Source organism: Lottia gigantea (assembly GCF_000327385.1).
Source record: "Lottia gigantea unplaced genomic scaffold LOTGIsca_4, whole genome shotgun sequence".
Classification (NCBI taxonomy): domain Eukaryota; kingdom Metazoa; phylum Mollusca; class Gastropoda; family Lottiidae; genus Lottia; species Lottia gigantea.
In genome coordinates this window covers 3,095,096-3,108,040 of record NW_008709379.1, presented here as the reverse complement: position 1 = coordinate 3,108,040, position 12,945 = coordinate 3,095,096, and the positions used below count along the sequence as shown (strand labels likewise).

Below are 12,945 nucleotides of genomic sequence, written 5' to 3'. Positions count from 1 at the left end.
TATTTTTATGATTAGGAGAACGCCCATTTGTTAAAAGTCGGGAAAATGTTTCTGTACTTTTGTTAACTTATTGTTTTATTGTTGTAAATCGTTTTTTGTCTCTTGTGAGCGCGCCCATAATGTACACTTGTTATGTCATATATTTTATTTTAATTAAACTGAATCTTTACTGACTTCGATCTCTGAAAGAGAACCTAGTATCCTGTATCTGAACCTTGGAACTTCTGCGTTGATTGGGAAACTGGATATTAGTGGCATAATTATTGGGGAATTTTGGGGCCTTAGAGCATAAATTCGTCCTACAGACTTTATGGGAATCCAGGAATTGGTAGATACAGAGATCGCCATTCCAAGTCCACTTATCCACAAACATAGAACTAGTTAATAGGCCAGAATCCTCAAACATTGCCACGCGTCCTACTACATTTTTGGCGAGCTTGCCAGGATGCTAGAAAATTCTCCCAGTCATTGAAGTCAGGAAAATAATAAAATTATAATAATGAGAAGTTTAATAATGAGAGGTTTAATTAAATAGTTTAATAAAGGAAATTCCACGTCAATTAACAAAATAATTCGCCATCAGTTTAACCAATCCTACCTTAGGTTCAGAAACGGGATATGTTTAGCTTAGCTAACCAGTAATAGTGTTCACAAATCCTTGTACATCCATTTCCAGAATTATCCGTGTTTGAAAGTTAAAAATGACAATTCGTCTTTTCCTGATATTCCGACATATATAGAAACGATATTATAGAAATAGGAAATAGGGTATTTTTGAAGAGATAATGCGATTTTCGTGGAGCTCTTGCTTTCTGAAGACTATTTATACATATATTCAAGACCCAAATCAACCCCGAAAATGGCGATCCATGGCCTTTATATTCTGATGTAAAGATAACTAAGTTTAACATCTCCCAATCTTGCTCACGGTCACCGGTAGTAAATCATTTTCATAGATAAAAGAGTGTATTTTACAACTATGAGCAAAGGTTTCGAATTGCAATTTCTAGACTAGCGAACTGTCCGTAAAATATAAGTTAGGACATAGAAATTAGTCATGAAAACTAATGATAGGAAATTAACAAAAACTCATAAGCGATGACTGCGTCAAGCAGCAAATTTCAAGATTATGGATTGAATTTTCGATAAAAACAAATTTTTGAACACTGAAAGATATTTTTGAACGTTTATTTGAGTTTACTTTTATAATAGTATAATATAGTTTAACAATAATTGATTTTTATGATATTGATGTTACCAGTATCCTAAATCAATACTGTCTATTCATTTTATGTCACTTTAATTACATTTTATTAGTAGATGGCAGGCCACATTTTCTCTTTTTTTCAATTGTGGTTTAGTTATGGTATGTCTTTTCCCTTTTTGTGACTGAATCAATCGTTTAACGACATCGGGTGTTTTGTAAGAGTGAGTGTGACCAAACCAAGTAACTTTTATTGAAATTTCTCCATGACTTTCATGGTAATTTTGTTAAATTTTGACTAAATTTTGTCTGATATTGTAAGACAAAGGGATTTTGACAAAGGGATTTTGACATTTTGCGGACAGCATAACGGACGTCATAATGTTAGTTATTGCATTATATCTGTTATATTGAAATCACGTGCGTGTAGGTGTATTTACGACATCAGAAGATAAACAATAAAATTAGAAACGCTTGGTATCTCTTCTGATAAATATCCAGAAAGAAACAAAATTAAAATTTGATAAGTGAATTTTTTAAGGGCCCTAAAGATTTAAGGTATTAAATGCCTGACTAGAGCAACTATTAATTCATGTATTATTCATCGCATATATTGATGTCGGTTATGCTCTGATGGCGGTCTTTATAATCTGTACACAATATCGCCATAGTAACTCTGATGCCGTTTACCATACAAATGTTGTTTATAGTTCGAGATGTTGTGTTCGATACCGTTTATTTTCAACGTCTGCTCCAAGTAATCAATAGTCAAGTGGGTGCTGATCTCGGACTACCTACCGTAACCAATGAAGAGAAAACGCAATATAAAAATGCTCAATATCTAATGTTTCTCAGAAGTTGATATCTTTTAAGTTGTGAAAAAAAGTTAATCTTTGTCTCTCGATAGCAGTGTTTTCTTTAGACATATTTTATCATAACAGCACAAATTCATCAACCATGCCTCGTCATAAAGTGAGATTTTCATTAATAGTGCATTATGAAAGTGTAAAACCTGCATTACAGGAAACATCAAACTAGAAGAGTTAACATCAATTTATTTTTTGACATTTTTGCATCTATTTTCTTTTTTTTTTAATAAAATGGGTGTTTAAATTAAATTAACTAGCATCAGGGTATTGTCAATGTATTTCATTCGAGCAGAATACTGAAAGTTGTACTGTTTTACCATCATAGGAATCTTCTAATTTCTGTTTTTGGATCTGACATCATTGGGGTGTTTATGGTCATTTTTTTTCAGTAATGTTGCTTGGAAATGCAGAGAAATGTGATTTTAGACTTATTAATCTGTTTAGAAAAAGTTCACCAAATTGTCAGAACGTATTACGTTTCGTATAAAGTTTTAAAATGTTTTATGATATATACCAATGACTACTTGTTACATATTTTTTTTCAGAATGCGTCGTCGGTAATTTTGAGTGACGACGACGACGGTTTGGAAAGTGAAGTTATATACTCCTCTACAGACGTTCCAATGAACCGAGGACCGAGATACGAAGAATCCTTACACGATGATGGCTCAAGCAAAGGCAATGAAAAGAATGCGAAGAAGCCGAAAAGAGTTACATTTTTCGTTAACAAAGTCCCTGATTTTAAAGGCAAAGAGGTTCTTATCAATCAACGAAATTTCGCAAATTTCGAAGCATTACTTATTGAACTTTGCGACACGCTTCCGGTGAACAAGGGCGTGAAATTTATATTTAAATATCCATCAGGGAAAGAAATTCGATCTTTACTGGAGTTCGAGCATGGTCAGTCCTACCTTGCCTCTTCTGATAAGAAAGTTGACACCACCCAGAATTATGGCAAATCCAGAGAAGGCTATTGGCAAAACAGCAGACCCGTCCACGATGAAAGGCATCTGTTTAAGGGAAGAAATACCCAAGTTGAAACAGGAGCCATGCACAGTGCATCCCGAAAACAACCACTGAATATTACAATCATCAGTAACCTAGTACGAGAAAGTAAAAACATCTTGCTGCTTAATCCGCAATCAGAAGGAATCTTTGAAGATATACTGGAAGATATACCTCAAATGGTTGTTATTCCAGAAAAACCTGTTCTCAGTTTATGGACAGTCAAGAAACCTATGGAAAAGGTATGTTTGCATACGTTATTATTACTTTATAATTATAATCATTTATTATAAATTCAGATATCTTTATTCCTGTTGTATATGTAGTCGATAAAGACCAGTTCTTGAATTTTATCATTTTGAACTGTTTTTAAAAAAGGAGGTTCTGGCATGACAAGCAATTATAAATGATAATATTTTACGATTATTATAGAACGCTGATCAAAATGAACTTCATAAAAAAGAATTATTTGAGGTACATCTCAAAGTTACGTAATATTTACAATGGTTTTACTTCAATTGACTAACATTATGATTTATTCGTAATATTTAGGTGGAAAGCTTTTCGGCCCTGGCGTCTCTATATAAAAATGGAATCAAAGAATTTTATGCCGTTGGAAAAGAAGGAGTGCCAATGGAAATGGACACCACTAACAGGAATAAAAATTCCAGTGAGTTTATTTTTTTCAATAAGGTACAGTGAATTCCGGTGTATATTGACTCAGTCTTGGGTGAATTTGGGCAATTTTCATCATTTTCTCATTGTTAAAAACCAATGCTCTTTTCCAAAAATATGTGTAAAGACAGAGATCATGTTTGATCATGTTTGGCTTTTCATATCGAGAAAGCGATCTTGTATTTCTGACAACTGTAGTCTGCGAGTACTAACGGGTACCTTGTTCGCTCTGTGACTTACACTTTCTTTTTAACAAATTAAATACCTGATTTTGAAATTTCCTCTGTAGATGGTTCTCAACAAGATGGATTAATGAGCAGATCACAGTCATTGAACGGAATAAATCGTAAAGGTGGTGCATTTAAAGACAAGAGATCAGTTGAAACCACTAGAGTTATAATAAATAAACAAGCACGAGGTAAGAAAGTTGTACAATAGATTAATACAATGACTTTCATAATACATAAACATTCAGATTAGTTGTCCTTTTTTAAAACGATCGCGGGCAATTTTACCTTTGATGTTATGATAATGTGCTCTGGAGAATGTGAAAGTACATTTTTGTTTTATTGCAGAGAAACCGTTTTTTTCTCTCAACAATTTAAAAAACTGATAGGCCTAAAGAAGTATATAAATTGCCCGGAAAACTGATATGTAAACGGTTATATTCCCTTTTTTTCATTATGTCTTTCAGAATTTTTCCTACCGACTGAAGTAGAGGAAGATGGTAGAAAACCAAACAAGAAGTTAACATTAGATTGGGTGTATCCTTTAATATCAGTACATTATTAAACGCTTTAACGTCATTTCCTTATTTGATGAACAATAAAAAACTCAGTTGTCCTATGATGAATTTCTATGAAAGATATTTGCAATTCGAACGCCTTGTCATTCGGATGAGACAATAAACTGAAAAGTAGGATTTAATTTCAATTTGCAAAAAAAATAACCATTTTTAGGACCGTTTGGTAGCTTAAATGATCCTCTCACCCAATTTTTGTGTATTGCTTCATTTTGTATCTTTCGTAACGGTTTCCTTAATAAACGTAAAGATACGGGTTTCGAGGTCGTGATGTTGAAGACAATATTAAAGTATTAGTAACTGGAGAGTTGGTATATTTTGTAGCTACTGTAGTTGTTATATATGAGAAGAGAGAACAGCGATATCAAGATAGATCAAAACCATTGACAACTGAATTACAACGACATTACACTGGACATACCGAAGAGGTTACTTGGTAAGTTACAATATCTGCTTTATAAATCTGTTACAGCATTTAGAGTTCAAACGCAACGAAGCGAATTACTGATTTGATAACTGAACGCAGGAAATGTTTCTGCTGGAATGTTGAGTGTATTTCGTACTTTACCGTTGTGCTTGTAATCACGTATTACATCAAATACACTTTAGTTTTTGGTTCATAGTTTATCATATTCCTATTGTACAATAAAATTCTATTGTATGCGATTCGCATAACTAACTTCAAACCAAAACTGTGTGATTAATCACATCTGAGCGAGATTTCTGTTTTGTTAATTTTAGCTTAGCTCTTCATCCCAATAAACGTTTTATTGCCAGTGGTCAACTTGCTGGTTCATCACCAGAGTTTGCTGTAAGTACATATAAAGTGGTAGTGTATTTCCTCTTTACATTGTATATTTTAAAGAAGAAAATCGAACTAATCAATTAACGAAATTTCGAAAAATGTATTTCATAATAAAAGAACACTCTAACAGTGAGAGTCTTACTATTGATATACGTAAATAGAAAACATAAGAAAGAAAGTTGTCAGAAATTGATCAAAAAAGAGTACACAAGAAAGTTTATATTTTCACAATATTTGCTATTATGATCTCCATCCTTGAAAAAATGGAATCGGAATGTGGAAAGATCTTTCGACGATTGATCTTTATCAAAAATAGTGATTTTTGTTCCCTTCCCATTATTCCAGGCACATGTAAGAATCTGGGACGGGCTGACACTGACTACATATCAAGTTGTTGGATTTGATGTATTTAAAGCCAGTGTTAAAACAGTCGCTTTCTCGGTTGAGGTAAGACAAATAATACTGAAGTGCAATATCGATTCACAAGTACGGTGGCTCAAAGGTGCAATATACCTTTAATGTTAGAATGTAGATTCGGAATACTTTTGATTACATTTTATTTTTCTTCAAAATCCTAGCATCCATTTAACACTTATCAAAGAACTTTATTACTTAAATTTCCTTATTTACAACTTTGATTATGTAACAGTTTCAACAGTTTTAACAGTTCCCTGTATAGGATTATGATAAGTGACGTTTTTTTAGTATATGTCATAACATATTGCATATTTTGTGATATTCCTGTAGATGAATCTGTGTTTGACAATATTTGTTGCATTCCAGGCGGAAGGGGACTATATTATGGTAATCGATGACAGTGAAAAACATGAACTAAGTGTTTGGGACTGGGGAAAACCAAAACGTATTGCTAAAACAACAGTAAGACGTTTTTTTTACCTTTTCTATCTTTTTGATCACACTTAAAACATTAAAATAATGATAAAATATAAAATCAGATAGAAAGTATTGTATTATACATTGAGAACTATTGTAACAAGTAGAATTATTGCTTGTAGTTATGGGACTGACTGATATCATGTTAGGTTATTTATTATTTTCAAAACATAATCAAGTGGGTATATGAGCTTGAAATCAAATAGGTATTGGGACTGATGTTTTTTCCATATGGATTGCTGAAGCTTCTCGTTTTACGTACTGCTATCTGGCATAATATTGTTTTGCTGTGGTCAAATGTCTTTTATGATGGAAAGACAAGTTCTGTACAACGCAGAAAACACATTAAATTTAGAAACAGTTGAGAAGTGTATTACATACTTCATGTGGGGCGCGGTGCTCTTTTATATCTTCTTGAACATCGTGTTCTTTTCCTCGTTTCTTTAATGGTTTATATTGTTTCAGACTACGGCCGAGTCAGTGACAGGTGGATGTTTTTATCCTGGTGATAGAAATGATAAGAAATATAACAATGATATTATCATCACCTATGGTAATAAACATCTGTATTTCTGGAAGTTGTTCTGGGAATCCAGCAGTGATAGAGGTGTAACTTGTAAAATATTGAGAGATAAAAAGAGTGGCATATTTGAGGTATGTCAAATTAAGTCTTCTTTCCGGTGGCGTTTCTGCGTCCTCCTGGCATTAGCCTCACAGATCACATCTGTAAATTTCAGGTACATTCTAAAACTTATGATTGCATTCAGAATGCATGGCTGAGAAAGGGAAACATCCATTATCCAAACTTGAACAATTTGAGAAATTTCAAGCCCTGTCGGTTTATTCAGTGTTTGCATTATATTTTTTCTAGTATGTAAAACTGATAATTATATGTAGATTTTTCTAAATTCTTGCTACGTCTACATGGATACCATTTGGCTTTCAGGAAGAAACCCCAAATGTGACGTCCGCAGCCTTTTCAGAAAACGGCCAAGTGATCACTGGAAACTCAGATGGCACAATACATATTTGGGTTGATACTAAAGATGACTATGTATTTATTTTATCGGAAGAGATACCTGCACATAAGGTAAGACATAGCTGTCAGTTATAAATAAAGCCTATCTGAAACTATTTTTGTACTATATCTATAAGATTTCACTTGATTGTCTGTTATGTATGTATTATTTCAAATAAATCAGTTTTATTTGGCTTATTGACATGTGGCTGAATTAATTGTCTAGAGTACATCATATGCTTCAAATATAAGATATTCATCAAAACAGCTGTACAACATTGAATAGGAGCGAAAGTCAGTCCTATTAAAAATGGTCTGAAAATCTCCCACTCTATATATCTTTGTCTTCAGAAAGCGGTGTCATCTTTATGTATGAAGCCTGATGGTGTTCTGATATCTGGTGGAGGAAATGAAATCAAACACTGGGATGCACCAGCTGGTTTTAAGAAACTGAAAGAAAAAACGGTATGAAATACAAGTTCCTAATCATACAATTACATTAATGAGTTTATGATTGCATCATTAGACGATACAGTAAAATCCTTCCTAACCGCATCCTTTGTAATCAGATATATTGAACAAGATTGGAATTGAATACAGATAGATACTGTTGTCATTTTGTAAATATAATTGTTAGAACCTAAAAAACTATATAAAAAAAACATTTCGTGCAGATATACGTGTCTGCATTAAAGACTTATCCTTTTAATTCTTAATTTTAGTTACCAGAGTTGTCAGGAAATGTACGATCTGTTGTACTACAAAATACTGACGCACCAGAAGGATCCCTGTACATTGGTACAACCAAATCCTGTGTTTTAGAATATGTGGGCAAGAAATTCTCTTACGTTATCCAGGTAGGCCATCCATTGTTTTTTCTGTTAATTTTCTGTTTTGCCTGTTATGTATTTATCATGTAATTATTGATCCTTACTCAGTGGTTTCAATTCAAACTTCACCCCTTGTAAGTAGTAACATATACGTGGTTTCATGAATATATTTGTCTACCGCATACCTAACAGGTGCTATAAACCACTTATTACAGTGAAAGCCTTTAAAAACGCTAACAGGTACGCTAGCGGTTTGGTTTATTACTTATGAAGTTATTTGGGGTTTTTTTATTACAGGGTAACAGTGATGAAATCTGGGCAATTGCTAGTCATCCTAAAGAAGGTTCTTTTATAACTGCTGGACATGATCAACTGGTTATCAAATGGTCTACATTGAATCATGGTATTAAATGGAGAACACAGATAGAGGTAGGTTAATAAACTAAGATAGGTGAAAAACCAGCAAAATCTTATTAGGTCGGATACAGTCGTGCTGCAGTCTTCTAGGAGGTTACATATTGAATGCATTGATCATTCAGAACATTTAAGAAACGATATTGTAATAAATTTGTTAGCTTAACTGTAAACTTTGAACTATTTGGAAGGAATGCGGAACTTATGATTTATGTTAACGCAACTGAGAAGTATGAGAAGGATATAAAGACCATTATTTATGTTTTTCTAGAAACCCTGTGTATCAGTAGCTATAGATCCTAAAGGTGTACTAGTTGCTGTCGGCACTACTGTTGGTAAATTGGTATTATTAAAAGTGGAAGATGGGTCAGAAATTACCTCTACACAAGTTGGTAATGCTCAGATTAATGCTCTCAGTTTCAGTCAAGGTATGCTCTCCTCTAATTTACCTTATCGTATCTCCAGTCACACATATTCCTAAAATATCACATTGTATGCTGTCCTGATACTTGATGATACATAGAATATGTTTCTATCTTGAATTACGTGAAATAAAACTTAAGAATTAATGTATTTCAGATGGTAAAAAGTTGGCTATTGGTGCCCATGATGGATTTACGCATGTATTTTCTATTAACGAGTATTGTCAATTCACTCGTACACAATCTGCTGCCTTGAAGGTAAGAGAGTTTATTATTGGTCCGAAGTCAATATTGAGTGTTTTGTTAGTAATAGGCAGTGGCTGATATGGAAAAGGATTTATCCGGTAGGGTGGAATAATAAACCATGTGACGAAATCAAGATTTTAAGACATGCAGTTATCTGATTGGATAATAAAACTGAATTTAAAAAATTGATTTTAGTGATTGACCAATCATATGACGGGGACATGAAAATTATCTTTAATTATTTTTCGAAAAAAAGACACCTGGAATAAAAGAAGAGTATGCTACCGGAACAATGCAACCGACTGTCTTCGTTCATCCCGTTGTCCGCCCCAATATAATTTTAGAGAACTTAACTTAAGACGTAAAATACCAATTTGATCATATTTCAGAATAATAATTCATTTGTTAGTCAAGTAGATTGGTCTGTTGACAGTAACTTTTTACAGACTGTACTGGGAGATTATGAAGTGGTATATTGTAAGTATATAACATAAATGTTTAATTCTTCAGTATGTATACTATTTGCGAGTATTTGAGTGGTTCCTGAGTAAGACCAAACCAAACGTTCCGTTATTCTTTAAAGTGCACATAATAAAGCTTTTCTTGACTCTGATCTAAAAGATCTGAAAGAGCTGAATTCAACTCTCTGGCGCGGGGAAGGGGAGAGCTACTAGTGATTGCCACCTGGAACAATGTCCTGAAGGAAAATGAACTATTATATGTACTGTAGTATGCGATATCTCCAAAATCCCTTGACTCATTGGTGTCAAATCGGACAGTTTTTATGGTTCATGGTTAATTCGGAAATATTGCATCGCTAAATCATGCTTTGGCTACGAATGTTTTTGTCTACATACTAAAATGATATTGTAACAAATTACAGGGGATATCAATAATATGCAGAAGAGAAAAGATGCGAGAATAATGAGAGATATAGAATGGTGTTCACAAACTTGTAGTGTTGGATACGCTTTGATTGGTTAGTTAACAATTCTTTTTTATTTCAGTGAAACGGATATATTATTTATGAACCTTTTAGTTTGTTAGGTGCTTGCTTTTAAACGATAAATCAATTTAAACAATTTATGAGAAACAGGCAGATTTGAAAAGGTGTATTCATGCCTGTTCGTTTAAGATCAAAATCAGCAACTCTTTGTCTCTTTTTTCAATCAAAGAAAAAATATATGAATCGGTATAGCAGTAATAAGGTAATCTGATCTATCTATCATTTCCTATGCACGTCTTTCTATGTGATTCCATGTTAGCTACGTTTTGTCACGAAGAAATTAATTTAATTGACTATTTCATTAAATTACAAGTAAGTTGAAAATTTTATAATGTGCAACATTTAATTCTTAGTCCGATTGAAACGTAAACTGAACTATTTATTTGATAGCGTTGAGACAAAACAAGCTATAATCCTGATTAAGATTGTGTATCCTAAATACGAGATATAAGAGATGAACTCTATTTATAATAATGTACGTGTATTTTAGGACCATGGAGTAATCTTGAAAATGGAGAAGTTGTCAATGTTGCTGGTCGTTCAGCTAAATCTGAGTTCGTGGCAGTAGGTGATAATAGAGGTCGTATTCGACTATATCGACATCCTTCAACATCATTACAGGTATGTTCTATAAGTTGCGGTTATGTTATAATCTCTGATTTTGTAATGAAGTTGCTACCACAGTAGAGTCTTGAGCCACCACTTTTTCAACATAACGTTGTTTATAGAACTTCTCATACGATTTTGAAAAAAGAGAATGTAAGTGACAAAACATATCTGAAATACATCCTGGTAAAGTTTTCAGCAGTAACATTTTACCAATGTCATGTGTCTGCATTAAAACTCATGTTCAAGATATAGATTTGCCAACCATGTTAATTATAGCATGAAATGTTATCAATATATTATTATATGTTTAGTTTGTCAAGAATTCGTTTCAACGACAACGTTTTCTTATTTTAGGCTCAGTTCAGAAATGTGAAACCCTACTCTAATAATGTTACAGCAATAACATTTACTGCTGATGATAGCTTTGTTTTAAGTAGTGGTGGAAACGACGCTGCCTTATTCCAGTGGGTTGTTTCTGATCTCAATGCAGCATAAAGATATAGAAATTTGATTTAACAGCAATTTCGTGATATTTACTTTTAGAATATTCACTTTTTCTATTTTGTGCCTTAATTAATAGAAGGCGCTTTAATTTTTGGTCATATGTTTTATTGTTTTTGGATAATTTGTCTGAAGCATCACGAATATTTTTAGTGATTTGTTTTATTGATCTTTTGATTTCATTTCTATACCAATGACTTGTTGTTAGGAAAGTCGAAGTATGTACAAGATATATATCAAATTTGTACTGTGACCTCCAATCCTTGAAAGATTTTGTTTGAAAACGTTAACGAACTGAATATAATATTTTTCTAAATTTCTATGAATAAATCTTCTTTTTGATGTATTTGTCATATCTCAGATTACTAAAATGTGGTGATATTTTCAACCCACTGAGAGCTTTAAGATGGTTTGAATTAAAATAGCACTATCATTTCGGTCTAAGCACTCGATTTGCAGAGTTTATTTTTTAGGAATATTACATTGTAATGGCATTTCTAGATTAACTATTAGCAGAAACTGTGATTTTGTATACTCTCTGGAAGTTATTGTTATGTATTTTTACACACTTTATAATTAGTGAAGTGAGAATGTTCACCTATTTATTAATAAATAAAGTTGATAGCTTTTGTTGTTTAATTCCACATAACATTCAGCCAGATAGAGATGGAAAACACCTACATGATCTTGCCAAGTTATCATCTCATAGGTTCTTGGTCGGAATGGGTTGATATAGGTCCAATTCAACACTTCACGCTTAAGTTTCAAGTATTATTTGCACCAAAATTGTCCAACTATCTCCACTTTCTGGTATAACTGGTACACATTTTGTCTTGGTACAAAGTTACATGAACTAGCGATAGGTGCTTGACATCTCGTTTTTGGTCGTTTTTAGAAAGTATGACGACCACATGAGCGTACCAGGCGTAAGCGTCTTTATTATATGAAGAGCTGAATTTATTTTCAAACGTTGTTTCAGATTCACAACCAGGTTCTACTATTCGGGTGATCTGATCTGAGAAGCACTTAATACATTCTAATTAACGGAAACCAAAGTGACGTGTTCTTCATGTTTCGAATCCAAAGGAAATGGAAATTCTTAAAATGCGGACTATTTATTATTCTATTGGTGGGTTCAACTTGTTTCACGTGTGATATACATCAAGGGAGATAGCTCCACCTTGACAGAACAACAAAAACACAACACAAGTACACTATTACTCTAATTACCAACTCCTCTTTCTAGCTCTCCCTTTCAAGACTATTAGCTATAATCACAACGTTCCGATTATCTATCCTTCTATGGATAGCTATTATTGTTGTTAACCAACAAAAATTCAGATTTTTGACAAATTCTATAATGCACTGTGATAAAAGCTGTGGGAGGAAGCTCCGGCCTCTAACTCGAATTTATTTAATCTGACTTTATGTTAGTCTTAAAATATTATGTATTTCTAGTGTGACATAAATAACAAGATTTCCAGAAATACTTTTATTTGTTCAGCAATAAAATGTCAGCAGTAAGTGCAGGTCATATGTTACAATTAAACGTTTATTCAATAATCTGAAACAGTTATTTTCTTCAATACAATGGGTCATTGAGTAGGTATTCTATTCCAAACACCTTTACAGACCTTAAACGATG

At 33.0% G+C, this 12,945-nt stretch overlaps 1 protein-coding gene across 1 annotated transcript; it reads left to right on the top strand.

The window, feature by feature from the left end:
- Positions 1 to 3,708: 3,708 nt before the first annotated feature.
- On the top strand, positions 3,709 to 11,927 carry LOTGIDRAFT_182578 (hypothetical protein; the record flags this gene model as incomplete). Its single annotated transcript, XM_009059749.1, has 19 exons — positions 3,709 to 3,748; positions 4,043 to 4,171; positions 4,448 to 4,517; positions 4,806 to 4,991; positions 5,297 to 5,366; positions 5,706 to 5,807; positions 6,144 to 6,239; positions 6,720 to 6,852; positions 6,886 to 6,908; positions 7,201 to 7,344; positions 7,624 to 7,737; positions 7,995 to 8,129; positions 8,400 to 8,531; positions 8,788 to 8,944; positions 9,096 to 9,196; positions 9,574 to 9,661; positions 10,068 to 10,163; positions 10,681 to 10,811; positions 11,154 to 11,927. 19 exons carry the CDS (start codon positions 3,712 to 3,714, stop codon positions 11,292 to 11,294), a joined length of 2,085 nt encoding a protein of 694 aa, XP_009057997.1. The 3' UTR covers positions 11,295 to 11,927.
- Between the last annotated feature and the right edge of the window lie 1,018 nt (positions 11,928 to 12,945).